Source organism: Antedon bifida, chromosome 1, assembly GCF_963402885.1.
Source record: "Antedon bifida chromosome 1, ecAntBifi1.1, whole genome shotgun sequence".
Taxonomy (NCBI): domain Eukaryota; kingdom Metazoa; phylum Echinodermata; class Crinoidea; order Comatulida; family Antedonidae; genus Antedon; species Antedon bifida.
In genome coordinates, this window is record NC_136226.1 from 27,910,992 (window position 1) to 27,930,283 (window position 19,292).

General features: G+C 32.1%; 2 protein-coding genes across 2 annotated transcripts in view; both read right to left on the reverse strand.

Annotated features, from left to right (window-relative positions):
* Positions 1 to 1,814, reverse strand: part of LOC144835807 (low-density lipoprotein receptor-related protein 2-like) — a 29,414-nt gene extending 27,600 nt beyond the window's left edge. Inside the window, exon 1 of the mRNA XM_078690905.1 lies at positions 1,404 to 1,814. Coding sequence (XP_078547031.1) covers positions 1,404 to 1,470 — 67 coding nt within the window. The 5' untranslated portion in view covers positions 1,471 to 1,814. The remainder of the gene's footprint in view (positions 1 to 1,403) is intronic.
* A 4,426-nt stretch (positions 1,815 to 6,240) lies between these two features.
* Positions 6,241 to 19,013, reverse strand: LOC144853642 (pleckstrin homology domain-containing family A member 8-like). The gene is made up of 13 exons (XM_078711428.1): positions 18,894 to 19,013; positions 18,022 to 18,138; positions 17,779 to 17,934; positions 16,832 to 16,953; positions 15,870 to 16,028; positions 12,983 to 13,020; positions 12,262 to 12,597; positions 11,959 to 12,044; positions 11,465 to 11,523; positions 11,116 to 11,246; positions 7,860 to 7,992; positions 6,705 to 6,907; positions 6,241 to 6,539 (listed from the first exon to the last, which is right to left on the reverse strand). The coding sequence occupies exons 1-12, from the start codon at positions 18,940 to 18,942 to the stop codon at positions 6,710 to 6,712; spliced, it is 1,584 nt and encodes a 527-aa protein (XP_078567554.1). The 5' UTR covers positions 18,943 to 19,013; the 3' UTR covers positions 6,241 to 6,539; positions 6,705 to 6,709.
* Between the last annotated feature and the right edge of the window lie 279 nt (positions 19,014 to 19,292).

A 19,292-nucleotide genomic window follows, 5' to 3' on the forward strand; every position in this document is an offset into this window, starting at 1 on the left:
TTTCTTTCTTGAATAAATAACTCTTCTGAGTGGATTGATCTCCTGGATCAACTTTGCAGGAGGTCAACCTCCTTGATAACAAGAAAGTTAATACAATGAGAAAAATGATAGTCAATTTGGAGGACCTGAAGCAGAAGTCAGGATACTAAAAGTCAGTGCATTCTTTGTAAGAACACAAGCGAGTCAACCCAATGATCGTGCAGATTCAATTCAACTTTATTTAACCACACATGGTTTTTCCCTGCACCGGCATGCAAATACAAAAATACAATTTCAATGTATGTTCAATTTACTAATATTATGTCCAGTGTATTTAAAATATATATTTAAAAGTTTTAATGAAGTTTATTTTTAACCAATTGTAGGATCAGAGATGAGTTAATGTCAAGACCAAGATTGTTCCATTTCCTCACTCAAAAATTACAAATATAGTGGTGGATTCAATCAAAATTTGTAATTCCAAAATTTTAGATCGACAAAAAGCGAGATAGAAACTCACAGCCAGAGTATCATTAAAACCAAAATACCGAATTCCCTCTAACTTTTATTTAAACAGAAATTTACCACTCTCTGAAAAATAACAAAGTTGTCATCTGGGTACAGTAACCGAAAAATATCGTGCATGGCCAATACATGATTTTGGCCTTCTGTCGGCAGAACCTCCCGTAAGCGGTCACATCCTGTAAACGGCCACTTTTCCCAGTCCCGAGGGTAGCTGCTTACAGGAGGTTCAACTGTAGTAGTATATAAATAAACAATGTAAACAGAAGTGCCCTCTACAATTACCGTACCTTTAGTTTTTAGAAGTATGGATACGGTACCGTATCTTTAGCCACGGCGATAAATAAAAGAAATAAAATGACATGAGTGAGGTCAATCAGCTTCCAATAAGATAGATATTCTCTACAGATACTCTATTAATTATGCAATATCAACAGACAATGTTTATGGGTGACTTAACTAATAATATATGGCTATATGGTTTTTTTTTTATAGCAGATATTCTAATTCTAAGATCAACTGCCTAACTTACCATAAGCCCTTTCTTAAATGTCTTTATAGTACATGGAATATACAGTATTTTTATTTGGTGAGACAGAAGCACAAATGAACTAAACCACTAAACCTAGTATGGTATTTGGTAATGAGGCAGTATCTTATTATTATAGATATATATCATAATCAATAATCATAATATGAATTCTCTGAACTAATAATAAGAGGATAATTTTACATTGTAAAACAACTACATTTGTTGTTTGACTGAATTACGATAAATAATTATATGCGCAGTGTGCTATTGTGTAGGCCTCACGAAGAAAGAATGTCATTCCCCAGCGAGTGGTACCAATCACGGTAAGTTCCTTGCCTAATAAATATGTTGGTGGTTGAGAGATACTTACTTGAATCACATGTTTGAAGGAAGGCGATCATCAATACACCACAAAGGCTTAAAATCCTACAGTACATGTTTACATTTGTCTGTACTGCTGTCAAATATCACTCGTCGAGATATTATAAACGGATAATTGTATAAATGATTTTAAAAACTTTAGCCCGCGGTAACCATCCAAATTTGCAGACGGACGGAGTTACGAATTTATCGGTGTTGAGTGAGCTGGTGCTACCCTCGATATGGGCTAGCTAAGTTGCAAGTTGGGGAGTACTTTTGCAGCTTCTTTATTCCACAATAAATACGTGTAGGCAAGTAGTAAACAAACAGCAACCCTTTGAGAAAATAAAATCAACAGATGAATAAATACAGTAGTCCAATCAAAGGTGCTTATTTTTGGCGACTGTACCACGCTGGCGGTCTCAAGACAAATCACAATTTTCAAGGTGCACAAAACTTTACCGTCTGACAGATCTTTCCGCTTCAGTGATTGGCTCTTATTTGGCCATCTGGTTTTGTATTTTAAACATTAAAATTCCATTAAAAAGTACATTAAAATCTGTTTTAATTGGCCAATAAATTAACATTTTTCAACAAACAAACATTATTATTTAATAGTTTCATAAACTTTGTTTTTATCAATGTAGCTACTGATGATTTTTGGCATATTTAATAAAGTGATCTGTTTAATATACATCTTTTTTTTTCTGTGTATAAGTATAAATGTGCTAAACACAATGCAATATTATTGATTGGTTTATTATGTATTCCATAATCAATAAAATTATGAACTTGACAACCAGCCAATATTATTACTTCCTAATATGGTATGCATTCAGTCAATCAGCTGTAATTGGAAATTTTAATAAGGTTTTTTATTCACAATGCTTGGAGTGGTGCCATGACTGCAGTAAATAATGGAAGTACTGCAGTACTGAAATTTTGCATTTGCATGTTCGATAAAAACATATACTATTGACGTCACTAATACTAAGACAAAATCCTTTGAAGTACTGCACCACACACAAAAAAAAGGTTTTTCACATACTTGGGTTATACTATAGATATAAGTCAGTAGTTCTTTTTTTAAAAACCAAAAATTAGCGAAACTAATTTTAATTTTTTTATATTTTTCCGCTAATTTTAGGGGTTTTTTAAAAAGAACTCATGGATATTCAAATCAAATCTAATATACAAGTCTGGTTAAAGCGGGGAAAAGTGTGCAGACCTCTCACAAGTCTACACCCCTTGCCATCAAAGATTTTTCTTTATCATAGATTATCTAAAAATTGTGAGTGAGTGAGATTCAGCCCAGGAGGTCTAGCTTTGACTTCTTAATTTCAAGGGCAGAGAAGATCAGAAAGAGAATATCAGATCTTCAGTAGTAACTTAATCCTCTACTAAACTTAAACAGATTTGCTAATACTAAAAACAGACATTGACATTACAAGATTACAGCTTGTCTCAAGCAAGGAATGTTTTGAACATAATGTAATGTGAGGGTGCTATTTTAGGGAGTGGAGTTGCAAAAGATGTGAGTTACAACCGGGGTTACAACCTGGCACCAGGTCAGGATTAACCACTGGACCCTGGGATTGGAAGGAAAGCATGTTAACCACCCAGTGGTGGAGCCAGGATTTGCCAGACTGAGGAGCCAAAAGCTCAGACAGGGTGGGCCACGCATGCAAAGCTATAACCTATATCTTGAGGGGTTGGTTCACTGCACCATTTTAATGAATTCAAATCCCTATCATCCAGCCCATCACACACAGATTTCAATCATCTGTCTATTATTTGTATATATTTAAATGTGTTGTTTATACTTACTTTTTTACTGATGGCCTGGGCAGCCTTGGTGAAAAACAGCCTTGGGTGTGAATCAAGCAAGTAGATTGTAAATAAAACAAATTTATTGTACAATGTAACGATTGTTTAAAGTGTGATCAACACATTTATTATATTTTTAAGTTAACTGTTTTAAATAAATGATGCTAAGAAATATTTAAAAGAAAATATAATCTCTATTTTACAATCAAATAATATAGAGGAAAACATATTTAAATAGTCTACTTTAAAAACATAAATTCTAATTTAAAAGATTTCAACATAAAACATAACAAAACATAATATAAATGAAATTTTACATTAAATTAATCTATATTTTCATAATTAATATGATAATTCTCATGCTTTATAATTCAATAATTAATCAGATTTAAATACAGTAGAACATGCCTATTTGATAGACTTCCCTATTAAAGATGCATTGTCCCCCAAAAACATGAAAAATGAAGATTAATTAAATTAAAATTTGACTTTCTACTTATTTTGTAGTTTTAATAAAGTTAATCCCTTTCATAAAAAAAAAACACAAAAAAATGTTATCTCATAAAAAAATGACAAAATAAATTCAACCAAAAATCCATTGGATGGCAGACAAATTGACTATTTTTTGCTTTAAATGACAGTTTTTTCAGGTAAATACACTTTTTTTTCGATTCAATTTTTGTTCAAAGTGGATAAACTATTATGTGACATTAAAATGGCATATTCAACAACAAAAATGTAACAAAATTATTTTTGCAGGGGGACAATACATCTTTAAGGGGACACTAGACAGCGAAATGAAAGAGGGCAAATATATATTTTAACATTATGACAAACTCTTATCCAGGGAACACCCCAATTAAAGGTAAACCTTGTTGGTAAGGTGTCCCCTTAATAAGGGTTCTACTGTATCAGTATATTATATCATGGATTTAGAATTGTTTAAAGATGTATTGTCCCACAAAAACATGAAAAATGAAGATTAATTAAATCAGATTTTGAATATGTTATTTTGTAGTTTTAAGAAAGTGAATCACTTCAATGGAAAAAAAACCCGAAAAAAGTCATGAATTTAATTAAATCAATGGTTAAATTCAACCAAAAATCCATTGGCTAGCAGCCAATTTGACCATTTTTTGCTTTTAATTACATTTTTCAGGTAAATACATTTTTTTTAATCCAATTTTTGGTCAAAGTGGATAACTATTGTGTTACATTAAAATGGAATACTCAACAAAAATTTTTTAAGAATTATTTTTTCAGGGGGACAATACATCTTTAATGTCTTTGTGACTATACATGTCATATTCTTACTACGTAAACAGATAACATATAATAGGCCTACATATTACACACACAACTTAAGTCTGAATAATATTTGCACATAACTAAAACTACTAATAGTCAAATAAAAATTTAAATGTTCCAGGTGATATTCCCTCACTCACTTCAAAGATTTGTTTGATAGTTCAGATCATAGGGTTGGTTTTTAACCAGCCTCATTAACTAACAACTTTGGACAGCCATCATCAGTGCCATATTTTATTAAGTTAATGGTCTAGCCTTCAACATTCATTCAAGATAGAAGCAGTAAATTAATTATATAACAGTTTACTGTGTAGGTGTATTATAAAACAAATAATGAATGTGTTATATTCATGAAATGGAAAGCACCTCATTGAATAGACAAGTACATCTTTCAACTCATAAAAATATTCTCTCCAATCCAATATTCATTATTCGTACATGTCATTTTATGAAAAAGAAGTACTGTAGATAAAACGTTTATACTAAAGGACTGTTAATTCCTAGAATATGATATGCATACATATTTGTAAATGTATAAAACCTTACATAGGCCTACTGTATGTAATGTTGATGTATGTACTATCAAATTAAATATTTGTTTAAAATCTTATTTATTTAATTTTAATATTCGCAAATAATTACAAATTTCAATATTACTATAATTAATAATCAACAGTGTTAGGATCAAATTTAAAAACAGCATTGTTTGTTTCTAAACCAGATTATTATAATAATTTATATCATATTTTTCTACCGAATGTGTTACATTTTAATTCAAGTTATTATGTTATTAAATAAGACATTATATACATATATTGGTAGAGCATTCTGCGTAGAGGAATGTATGTGGAATATAAATAAATTTCAAGTTTTATAATACAATTTAACAATAATGGAAAAAATTAAAATGTACCATCACCCATTCAAACAAAATTAGTCAAAAAGCATCTTGAAAATGGAAGTCGTGTTGGGAAGTTCCTCTGGACATAGTTACTTTGTTGTCATAGATGTATTATACAACTTAGAGAGGTAAAGCTTGATTTCCACCAGTTGAAGTTGAGTTGCAGTGATCTGCATTGAATTATGTTAAAGACCCATTCCCTACAATTTGTGACATTTTGTAAAAATATGCATATGTATTACTTTAAAAACATTAAAACAGTTTTGTGGTAAATTATGATAAAAAGAGAGAAACAATGTACTACCTAAGTATAGCTTGTGGTGAATGTCCTCTAGTGGACGGTCTTTAGGCCTAGCCTAGCTAGGCTTAGTTTCAAACTGGTAAACATCGGTAATGTACGAACATTGTACGCTAGCTGTAGGCCTAGCCTGACATTGTATATTTGCTGCATTAATTGTCTTTTTGTTTTTGCCAGACTCTGTTGATACAAATTGGGGAAAACCAAGTATTTTTGCTAAAAAGTTAGGAGTCTTCCATTTGTTTAGGCCTCACAAACGATCGAAAAGTGGGTGAATTACAGAAGAAAAAAATATCAATCTGCACGCATTGCTTGTTGGGATTTATTTTTCACATTTGTAACCGTTTAAAGGCGAAAAAAGTTATCTCAATAGGATCATACACTATTTATTTTTACAATGTTGATCGAAAAAAGGGTAGAAATCATTGAAATTTGCAATCGTTTAAGTTGACCCGAATCCTTCGCAAAAATACAAGCTTAGGAAGTGAGCTATGATGCGGAAATCAAAAAGCTCAGGAGATACGCGACGAAAATGAAAATCGCAGCTACATTTGCTTTTGTAGAAGGAAGGGCAGCACACTTTTTTTTTCTGCGAACTGTTGCATTGCGCGAACAAATTCGCCTAGTGGAAATCAGGCTTTAGGTATACTTTTTGTATTATTTCAGAAAAAAAACAATAAATTGTTATTTATTTTTATGTAAAGCGCCTTTGAGCATGTTTCTTCATAAAGAGGGCGCTATAGAAATGTGGTATATTATTATAAATAAATTGAGAAATGGAATAGAAAGTTTCTAATTATACTTCTTTAGAGCTCTGTCCACACTATCAAAATAGTTTGACAAAAAAAAGTGTGATGTGCCCATAAATGGTAGTAATGTGCCCAAATATGGTAGTGATATGACATCATCGTGTCTATATATTGTCACATCACATTTTTTTTGTCACATAAAGTTTAATAGTGCAGACATAGCTTAACAGACACTAATAAACAGCTTTAACCTCTACATCATTATGATTGTAAAAATCTACTAAGACGTCAATAATGACACTCATTGCTGTAACCGTTATATTAATGCTGTCAAGTAGCTGTTCTTCGTACTCTGGTTTCTCAATGTCATCTTCGTCAACAGAAACAAAGTGGATGAAGTCAACATATGATGGCACTGCTTTTGCTGCCAGCTGAAAAAAAAAATGTTTCTATTATTCTATCTTCTAGCTTTAGTGGTTGTTATTTAAAAGAGAAACACGTTGATATAGTTTTGTATATCACCATTTGATAGGATGTTTTAGGTCACCTGACATTCAATGTAAGGGCATGTGGGGCAGTGTGTTGGACGTTCGACTACTGATCGTGAGATCGAGGTTCGAATCCAACTCTCGCCGCATTGCTTGTATCCTTAGGCAAGATACTTTACTTACGTTGCCTCTCTCCACCCAGGTGTAAAAATGGGAACCCGGTTAGATCAAGACACAACTTTGCGCTGATTACTAGCTGCATTATGAGAGTATGTTTCTATACATTTTGATCCCAACAAAATGACTGGGGTAATAATGTTCAGCTCTTAGAGGTTTCACAACATTAGGCGCTATATAAAGGATATTATTATTATTATTATTATTATTATAAATTCGGAGTATAGACGACTAATTTTTGTATGGCAATACCACATTGTTTTCATCATACATTCAAAGATTAGTAATGTTGGGGCCGGTAGATAACTTGGGTGCATCTAGGCATATCGGGTGCTGTATAGACCTAACCCTAAGCCTGACTGTGCAATATAGATTGAATCCTTAGGCAAGATGCTTTACACTCATTGCTTTGTTCTTTGAATCGTTTGTCTTATGAACATATAGTGCATGGTAAAGAACTTAGTTTACTATACAAAGAGTAATAATCACAAACGAAACGGTTAATTTTAACCAAAAACCATTGTCAGACAATTTAAGTATTTTTTGCCTTCAATTAAGTTTTTTTCAGGTAATTCTTTTTTTTTTATCCAGCTTTTGGTCAAAGTGAATAACTATTATGCGACATTAAAATGGCATATTCAACAAAACAATTTTTTTTAAATATTTTTTTAGGGGACAATATATCTTTAAGAAAACCAAATAGTTTAACAGCACTCACAGCAAATACTCCCTTGACGACCCATCCATGATATTGCTTTAGTGTTTTGGAGTAGGCATTATTTGCTGCAACGCTTAGATCTCGTTCACCATCCTTAATGTCTGTTAAAAATTCACATATATAGCTGAGAGCCCTGTAATAAAAAAGGTGAGAAAACATAAGAAACAAATGGTACAACAAAGTATTCATCTGATGATAATACATACAGATAAGTTAAAGAAAGTTTGTTAGAAAATGAATTACTCATGGTTGATTAAATGTGGGCTATTGTTGGATGTGTGTCATCCACATTTCGTCAGTGGTAAAAAAAGCATGAGGATGGTGGACTAAGCAGCAACAATGTTATTTATCTCAAAATATTATATATATAAATATTTGGTTATAAAGATAAAACTGTTCAGACAGTCCTTGCACCTTAAATTGCAGTGCGGTGGTGTTTGAATCATCATCGTTTTTTTTGTTTTGTCATTAATGGGTTGCGTTTGGTTAGCCTATGTCCTGCTCAGAGTCTAGATAATTTTGATAATCAACAAACACTCATAGCGCTCTGATCGTATTATAATTACTACTATTTCAGTCGGAGAGCCGCGTTGGGAAATATGACCGTTATCGCTGAATTTTCGACTTCGCATGACGTCATAAATTTTAGAAGCCCTCTCTCGGCACAGAAGCATCAACGTTTCGCGCGAAAACATTAGCATAAAGTATACGTCATTTAATAGCTGTTTAATAAACATTAGTAGGCGAAAAATTAACCATATATGGTAAGATCAGTTCCTTATATGTTTAAGATGTCGCAGGTCACCTAATTTTCTGAATAATTTGTTGGATTTGTTGTCAGCGACAATTTCTTTCCAAAGTTCGTGTGCGTCCGTCAAAACTGAAGTTTTCTAACAGGTGTTTGTTTACAAATTTTCCATTAGTGGGATTTGCATCCCATACAGTGAATTACCAAAAAACCGACGTATATGGATAGAGTAAGTATCAATAGTCTGTTTTACGTTAAAATTGGCTTGAAACCCTATTTAAGCTTCCTATAGCGAACATTTTAAAAAAGGTCCTCATGTCATATATTGTTACGTCTCGCGGCACTAGTTCCGTCGTGTGTGGTGCATCCATGGTGTGTTGATTGTGGTTGTTGTAGGTGAGTATATGCACGACCTGGTGGATCGTTGTCGTATTGTATCGGCCTAGGCCTAGTAACATGTTCTGTTAATAATTTAAATACTTTAGTTACAATTTAGTATTATTAAAGTATCGTTACAATCCTACTCTATATTGAAGATGCATTGGGAAGTTTTAAAAAGATAATTAAGCAAATCGCAGCCTGATACAGGTATAGGCCTACCTATTCTATATAGTTAAATATTTATTTATAGTAAAATTATTGACAACTGAGGGGTACAATTTATTTATAATATTAATAATTATTACAATAAACAGACATAAGGAAATTTTGTATTTGCTGCTTTTTCATGGTAGGCCTATATCTGAAAATGTTTTCAGGTTGTTGAATAATTATACTGTATAACGATGCAATGTTTTGTTCATATCATAGTGACAATTATTTAAATAGTTTCATTCATTACATTTCAGCTATTCATTTTCATTTTAGGTTTTTTGTTGGTATCAAGACTCGACGATTTTCTGTCTCGTTCTTCAATATGAGGTTGGACGGTGGAAGCTGTAATGGTTTTCTCGATTTCAATATCATTGCTGCAGCTGATAGTTTTTCATTTTATTCGCTAATAATAATATAACATATACATTCATGCGCATTCAAGTTTTAGAAGCGTTTCAGATCAGTCAATGATAAGATATAAATTAAGTTGCAATTGATTGATTGATTTACTTTATTAACCAGAGTCACACAGATACATACAATATAAACATATAAAACAATCATAAAATCAGTACAACCGTAAGACTCACGTAAGTTAATATGATATAGGCTAAGGCCTAGCTAGTTTGTTATGTTTGATGAACAAGTTGCTATTTAAATAATATATACAGTAGTAGTAGTATTTACTATTTATATCAGTATTGTTTGAAAGATATTTGTATTAAAAACTGCTTTTTCACATTCTGTATACGTAAAAAAAAAATTGGTTGCTTGTGTGAAATGCAAGTTGTATCTAATAAAGTAATATTTATATACAAGTAAATGATGGACTTATATTTTTATATCTTGGTTTCAGCTGGGCCCATAATTATCTTTTTTAAAAACATGACCATATAAAAATACACGTTTGAGTCTCTGAAACAAACATGCCCGATTTTATAAAACATTCCCCATATATAAATTGAAAATGGGTTATTTATTTTTATTTTTCCATTTATTGTTTTTTTAACAGTTTTTTATTTGTTCTGGGCCTAGTTTCTCCTTCAGGCTTCTTCTTGCTTGGTATATGAGCAGAGCTGGGATAGACCTACCACCAGCCTAGACTATAGAATACCCAGCTACTATTATTAACACTCACTAGGGTAGGCCTACCTATCTAATATTAGTATTATATCAGAATTACTCAGCCTAGCTAGGCCTAGAAAATACTATTTTTAGGCCTAGCTAGGCTAGAAATCAAGTAAGTAATTATAGTAGGTAGCCTTTCCTAGCTCAGAAACCAAATAGAACAATAATCGGGGAGCAAATTGAAATCTTAGGCCTATGACGTAATACGCCTGCATAAAAACCGTATTGAACACAGACACGATTCGGTCCGGGACGATTCGTACCAGCTTCGTAAAACGTAAACAAAGTTTCAAAATGGCGATTTTTCGATCGAAACAGAACAGAAATGTAGTAGGTTTGGTTTGATTAGTGGGAGTTGCATCCCAAGAAAGCTTAAAATTAGATTTTTACTTTAATAGATAGCTTAATAGTTTATCTTGAAAGGATTTTAAATTCGCTTTGAAACCTTATCTAGAAAATATAAAATTTAATGATTTTTTACCATCATTTAAAAAAAAATTAAAGTAAAAAAGTTTATACATAAAATAATGATATTTCTTGAAACAAAAAATCTGTGGAATTTAGATCACAGTTTTTATCATTATTTACGCTTATAGTTCAACTATTGAAATACGTTTATTGATTTCATTTAATATCAAAATTATACCATTTTCTAAGTGTACTAAAATAGCAAAAATTCCAACATTTTCCACGAAGCGCGCCCTCACAATGAATGAAATCAGTGATGCGTTACCAACGCGGCTTTCCGACTGTTTATTATATATATAATATTCTAATAAACGTTACCTTCTGAGCCACATAAGTGCATCTGTAGCAGAATTTTTCACCTGTGTTGTATTGTTTTTAATCTCCTGTTGTACTATCTTTTGTAATGTTTCAAATGCTACCGGGTCTGTTGAATATTTTTGTTGTAATTTCTGAAAAATGAATATTCATAAATTATTGAAAATATAAATGTCTTCAAACATTACCTCAAATGTAAGATAGCACATTCGTTACTGGCTACCGTCAGTGTAAATCTTTTAAGTAATTCACTTCTAAAATCTCACCTTTTTCGATAACCCCTTTTAGTCTTTTAGCGCTGTGAGACAACAGTAAATAACGCTTTATAAAGCTTCTAATATTAATTTCTCACCTTTATATTGCCATTGACATCCATTTTGACAGGAGTGAATGCTGATGAATTCAATGCATCTTTAAAAAAAATTTAAAATAGCATGAAAGCATACATATGTTTTTCATGTGTTTGATAATAATGAATAATATATGAATAAATGAATTTGGTCCTGAACCAAAATGGTAATAGTTGGTTTATTAAACAAGACGGTATGAATATGTTGAATTAGAATATGTTATGAACTTTACTCATGCATGTCAATACTGCGCAACAATCAAACCTAACGTGATCATAACGTCCTGTTTCGTATAATGAAACTGGGATTGATGACACCTTCTGATATCTATTTTTATTTTTTAATCCTCATTTAAAAACTACTATACTAAACATATCTTTATCTTCCAAAAACTCTGTTTTAATAAATTTAAAAAAACCTTTAAAAGAAGTTTGTTTTCAGGGATAACAATGATCTTTAAATACACTGAAACAGGAAGTATTTAACGCATATTTACCAAAAAATCCAACGACGTTAACACAAGCTTTAAGGAAGGGTTCTGTCGGAATGCTGAAGTCATGTCCTAGTTTAACATCTGAAAAACTGAAGAATAAAAATAAAATTGTTTTAATTTTTTACTAAACTTTGTTTAATGAGGGTGACTCAAAACAGCCGAGGTTGACATGCATGAGGCCCTCAACACTTAAAAAAATAATACAAATACGAAAAGACGAGAAAAAGGATAACACTGAACAATTATGAATAAGTACATGATTGCCATAATTCAAAGTTTTCAAACATTATTCCTATAGGAAATTACCTGAAAGGTAATGATGAAAAGAAATTTGGTATCCTTTTGTTTTTTTCATAATCTAACGTTCGTTTTGCAAGACTATTTCTTGCTAAGGCAGTCGGCGTAGCACCAATTCCATTTGTTTTTGCCGCACTATTCTCTAGATTTGAATCGCTTTCTGATGACGATCTGTGTTTTTCGGATGATTTTTGATGTCCATGGATACTGTCGGCCCGCGGTGATGTTGGACCAGATGATGATGAACTAATGGAACGATTATTACGTGGACGTGCCGAAGCAATTTCTTCAAGGTTTCGGTAACGTGTACGCACTCCTGGTGAATTCTTAACAGGAGGTGTGTATCTGAAAGTAATATAAATTATGACGAATTATTAATTAACCAATCAACCTATTACGTTCAATACATTTTTTTTTTTTTTTTTTTTTTTTTTACCATATTTAATGAGGGTCATCCATCCAGCAATTGCTGATCATTAGGGACCCTCAGAGGTTCACAAGACAAACATATACACAAGATGCTCTACATAAACAAAGTCTTATTACAAGTCTTTGGGAGTGGAGTTGTAATTTGGTCCTTAGAAAAAATCCTGACATGTGACGGGACTTGAACCCAGGACCCTTAGATTGGTAGCCAAGCATCATAACCACCAAGCCACAGCTTCACTCCACTTCACATTAAAACTTGTTGACCTTGAATTGACCTCTGACATATACAAAGTACCCTTACCTGTCGTCAACAGAATGAGGCCTATGAAGATGCTTTTTCTGTTGGAATAAAAAAACACATATTATTTAAGGACCATGTCAAAATTATTCTACTGCAGTAACTGCAGTACTACATTCTGTTTATTCTTTAACTTGTTTATCATATTATTTAGTTTCTTTTCGGTAATCATACAGTACACATGTATGGTTTAAATAGAAATTGTAGCTTTGTTTTCTTTTATTTATTATTAGTTTATATATATATATTTTTTTTCTTTTTCGTATTTAATAATGTTATATCTTGGGGTATATAAGTCTTTCTAACTTATATGACTCTCCCTCCACATGATTACTTCATTGCATTTATTATCCTGTACAGTATGTATGTTATAATATTGTGGAAATAAATTGAATTGAATAGTGTACTGTTTATTGCAATGACTGTCTCATAAACGTCTACATTGAAACAAATTAAATCAGACAATATTGTAGTGAAAAATGTAGTTACTGCAGTACCTGCAGTAAAATGGTTTTTACATGATCCCTAAGTAAACTGATGTATCAAACCCATTTGGTAAGAATGCTTAAACATAAAGCCATTATTCAAGCAGAAAAGATAACATCTTTTAAGACCCAAATTGCTCACTCTACTACTGTATACTGTATATTAAAAAATATTATATTATATATTTAAAAAATTATGTTAATGTATCAGGAAAAGAAGTGGAATGATATACACTATACTAAAGCAACCCATGGATACACTCAATTATGAAATTTTCAACATTCTGCAAAATTAAAAAGAAAATGATGAAACTGAGTCACACAGGGTGGGTCCAGGATGTTATGAAACATGGATGTTGTGAAAGGTGGGATCCTTTCCAAGAAAAATGTCCCAAGAAGGCCCTGCATAAAAATGTAATGTGTACTATTGTACAATGCAATTGAGAAATCATTCAATTTTTATTTTTGTTATAGATGTATTGTCATGAACATGAAAAATGAAGAAAAATCAAAAAAGACTTTGAATAGGTCATTTCTCAGTTTTAAAGTTAATTTTCTGTAGAAAAAAAAACTTTAAACAAAATAATATTTTAACTTTATTACTGTTAAAACTGTTAATCAATCCATTAGTCCCATTTATTTGTACCATAAACAAATACTTAATAGTTACTGTTTATTGTTATATTAGCCTTTGCTTACTAAATAATAATTTAGATTTTCAGTTTTAAAAAAAACATAATAGATGATAGAGGTTTACAAAAATATAAATCTGCCCAGGTCAGATAAGTAGATTGAAAGAAAATGTTTACAAAAAGCTGAACATTTTTTTTCAGTATCATTATTAGATATCACATTTTTGTTCAATAGAACTGATACTGAACAACATGTGATATGCAATTAACCAATCAAAAGGCAAGGAGTGTGTTATAAATAGCAATATTTCATCATAAAACACTGGATATTATTTATACTATTTTATGAATCTTGTTCAACCAACAGATTAACAGCAATTATGAAAAAAAATGTATTAGATGTCACACAATGCATGCTTTAGTGACTAAATTTGTAAATGTTTTTAAACATGAATTTTGCGATGACCCAGTGATGTACACAAACCTGTTCTGCCTCAAGAAGGGGATGCACCATTTCAACCGATGGCATTTTACTAAAACTCCAAAGTGGTTTATTCTGTCAAAAGCAACATGTTATCAATACAACAATTTGAAGAACAATTTCAATGAAAACTTCTTTTTTTTCCAGAAGTACACACCTCCAAATTCTCTCGATAATCTAGAGTGTCCAGATATTTCAAACAATATTCAGTCTCCTATTAAATGTGCAATTTTTCCTAATTGTTTTGGATGCCCAAGATCTTTTTTAATAGTACCCTCTATGCTTGGAGATATCTTTTTAAAATGCACCCTCTTTAGTTTGGCCCATTTAATTTTCCAAGTGTTGACCTGGAAATGTAACCACACCAAGTTTAAAGATAAGTAAAAAAGAGGAATGGTTGAAACTAATTTAAGCTGGATGACTCTGCACAGCTATACCCTGCCAAAAATGATAACAACCACCAATGATATAAAGATTGTTCAGTAGGCATAAGATATGCATGTAATGTAAATTATATGGTGCTACTTATTTGTTAAGTGTACTGTTAGCTGTTGGCAATTGTGTAGCGGTCACTATAGGAACCAGTGTGTTAGGGTGTAGTTAGGTTGTTATATTGTAGTACCGTAGAGCTAAATACTTGATAGAAAGTCTTTTTAAGTGATAGATACTAAAAGGTGATCAATGAAGCCAACAGTTTTGACAATCATCTACAGTATGAAGAAGTGCTCTGGTAGCATTGGAAGATTCAGGAGGGACACCCCTGTTCAGGGGACACCTCTATCAAAGAGTAAATTTGTAAGGTCCTAAAGGTGTCCCTTTAATAGTGGTTCTGCAGTATTTAAAATACAGTATAACATTTTTTTGGGACACCCCTACTAAAGGCATACTTTCTGTGAAATGATTATAGGTATACTGTAGGTATTAACACTATAGTATAGCCAACTTCTATTCAGGGAAACTCCGATTAAATGGACATCATGTTGTGTCCTGAAGGTGTCCCCGTAATAGAGGTTCTACCACATTTAAAAAATGTTTTTTGCATCATGCGAAAGCTTCCTTCTTATCAGGTAGAGTACTATCTGTAATTACACTCTAAAGCTCTGTCTACACTATCAAACTAGTTTGACAAAAAAGTGTGATGTACCCAAATATGACAGTGATATCCCCAAATATGGTAGTGATATGACATCATCATGTCAATATATGGGCACATCACATTTTGCTGTCATATAAAGTTTGATAGTGTAGACAGAGGTTAAAGCCTAATTAGACCTAATTGAATGCTTTCTTACCTTATCAGATGTAAGTGAAGGGGGTAGAGCACTATCTGTAATCATACTGTTATTAATGTGTGGGCTAAATGTCTCATCAGCAATGTTCATACAATCTTGTAACGTCTTGATAAAGGTGTCACAAGTCTCGGACAGCAACGTTGTTGACTCATTTAATTGCTGTAAGTAAAACAAAAACGTCTTAAAACTAATTAAAAATATTAAAAATCTCTTAAAATATGGCTGCTACAAATCAGATAACCAAGTCTGCTCAGCCACACACAATGATTTCAACCAAGCCCCTGGGATTGATAGGCTAGAATATTTTAATATTGATTGTCCCAAAGACTTGTAATCATTTGTTTATGTAGAGCATCTTGTGTATATGTTTGTCCTGTGAACGGGAATTGCCACCTTTAAGAAGGATAGTGAATGAATTCGCTTATGGTTATCATAGGCAATTTGCCTAAATATATAAAAACAAACAAAACAAAACATTGTTTTTGTCTTTAAAAAGTGTTTAGTTAAAGTTTTAAAAGGAAAAATTAGATTTTAAATGTACACGTAAAAATACATGTTAAAGTTAAGGTTTTGTTTCTTCTTTTATGCTGGCAGTGAATAGATAGCTAATGTATCTGCCTCATTGTGAAGTAAATTCATATAGGAAGTGGTTTATAGTTTTATAAAAACATATTGTATGGATATGGCAACATGCAATTGAGATTAAGGGATTTGAAGTCAAGAACAGTTATCCAAAACAACAAAGCTTAGGAAACACAGTAACATTTTATACAATTTGTACATACTGCTAAATATCTATTTGTACATAGTTTATCTATTTTGCTATATATTATTACACTTTCTTATACCTTTTTATATATTTCTAATTTGAGGTTGTCAACAAAACAAATTATCTAAACAAGATTCTGTATTCTATCTAAAATAAAAGCAGTTTTGTTGTCAGCTTTTGAGGCCTACTTTACCTGATTAGTTGAAGAGTCCTCGGGTTTAATCGTCATCTTGACGGTTGCAATACGCTGCATTAGAAGGTCACAATACAGCCTCAATTCAGACATTTTGGATCTCAATGTTTCTGGAGATTCCCCTAAATCGAAACACAATAGAACAATGAATCTGATTGTTATATAGGATTAAAATGTTCCTAGATAAATTTAAAGTTAATAGACCTTGTAGGATATGGCTTTATATACCTTATTATATATATTTTTTTTAAATATACCACGATTTTTTCATTGTATTGTTGTGTAAATGGGTCATGAGCATCTCTTTTTTTATAAAACCAGTGAAATATAAAGATTTCTGTATTATTACCCAAGAATCTCCTTGCCATTTGATTTAAGTTTATTTAATTTCATATTTAATTATTCTATCTAATTAATTAATTAATTGAATACAATTTTACTTTAGCACATTAGAATTCTATTCATTAAAGCTCGCCCAACAAAAGATGTCTTTCTTTATCTTTCAGGGCATCTGCCTTCAACTCTGACCTTATATCATTATCTTATTGCATTGTATTTTATTATCTTTTACTGTCGGGGTGTGCAAAGAAAAGTTTTCAAACTTGAATATACATGAGTTGAAAGCCTGACCAACGGAACTATTATCCATATTCAATGCATAAGATTAATTATTTGCATAAGAATTGAAATAGACTCTAACCTCAGCATGATCTATTTAAGCTTGTTTGCTAAAGCTCTGTCTACACTATCAAACTTTTTGTGACAAAAAGAATGTGATGTGCATCTATATAGCATATCACTACTATATTTGGGCACATCACACTTTTTTTGTCAAATTAGTTTGATAGTGTAGACAGAGCTTAAGACTTTCTAAACGCATTAGTTGTGTTGCATACAGCAGAAAAATTATTGCAATAAAAAATATATTTGATTTTTAAAAAACATACCTCTACCATTCTTCTTTCTTGAATCAGCGAGGCACGCTTTAGCTGTCCCAAGCGCCACCAACCACTGCTGTCTCTCGGCAGGTGTGCTTCCTCTAACGTAAAAATGCTGCTCACCTGGTATAATCAAGTCCAATCTGTTGGCATCGGTTTGATGAACTAAACGACAGAAGAATATTTTTTTACCATTTATTTACATGACATCACAATCAAAAGAATAAATACTTAACAATTTGTTAAACTAACCTGCAATTTCACAGACTGCCATTTTCAGTGACCCTTTACAGCCAAGGCTAACTTCTTCCTGTGACCTGTAGTATGATAGAATTCCCATATCCAAGACAAACCAACGTGGTTGCCAACCTACAGAATTAGATTAAAACTTTAATACAGTGTAATCTAGCAAAACCTCTGAGTGAGGCTAGACTATGGGGCAGTTAGAAGAGTAACAGAACAATGATGTGTTTAGGTTAATTTATTCTTCTCTGAATTATATGTTTTTTGGCTTTATGTTAGTATTATAAATTATTATTAAATTAGGAACAAAACATTTTCATTGATGTTTTTAAATTTACAGTAGCTAATATAAATAGTAATACTAACTACTAGATAGGCCTAGGCTAGGCCTAGTAACTTTAAAGTTGTGTCAGGGATAATTCAAATGCAAACCAGTTAAAAATCCAAATTTGAGTATTTATGTTCGTTGCATATAAATTAAGTATGTGCATGCCTTATTTACTGGCGACGCACTGCAAACAATTACTTTACGGACCTCAATTAATTGGGACACAACCACAACAATGCTCGACACATCATCTTAATATATTATTAATTAATAAGATAAGCTTGGTTTGTTAGATTAGTTATATCAGGCCTGACTGAAGCTAGCTAGAAGTATAGTCTAGCCCGGCCCATACCATATACCTACTACTAGGCTAGCTAGGCTAGGCCTAGATATTCTGTACTCTAGACTAGGCTTAGACATAGCTAGGCCTCACTCAGTCAGTCACTGAGTCGTGCAGGTCGGTGCCTGGCTGGCCCCTAGGCCTAGGACTAGGCCGGATTGCTGGAGGAGAAAAACACATTATAAGTAAAAATTCAGAAGAAATTATACAAACCACTGAAATAGTTGGTCCACTTATAAAGCGTTCCTTGCATATCCGGCATATTGACTGAACGTGACGTGTTTTTATCCAGATTTTATGTGCTACATTTGATGCAAAACAAGAATCTCGAGCGTAATATTTATCAATTCGAGCGTGAACTAGATTTTCTGATCGTTGAGGTCGTCCTGTCATAAAACGTATTGGTGGAGTACTTAGTTATCTGGCTGCTGTATGTTTTTATTATTCCGCTCTGATATATTATATGTAGTATTATTTTTTATTATAAAAAAATATTTTCATAGCGGTTATTTCCTTCATAGATAAAACGAACAGGTAATTACAATTGTATGTAAGGATCTGGTAATAAAAATGCAATAAATCGAGGAGATGAAGCCAGTACTTTTAGGCTCC

Coding starts and splice junctions, on each gene's coding strand:
- LOC144853642 (XM_078711428.1), bottom strand. CDS start 18,942: ATGCCGGATATGCAAGGAACGCTTTATAAGTGGACCAACTATTTCAGT. Junction 18,139..18,893: donor GTGGACCAACTATTTCAGTG/GTTTGTATAATT, acceptor CTAATTCTGTAG/GTTGGCAACCACGTTGGTTT. Junction 13,021..15,869: donor CTTCACTTACATCTGATAAG/GTAAGAAAGCAT, acceptor TTATTCCAACAG/AAAAAGCATCTTCATAGGCC.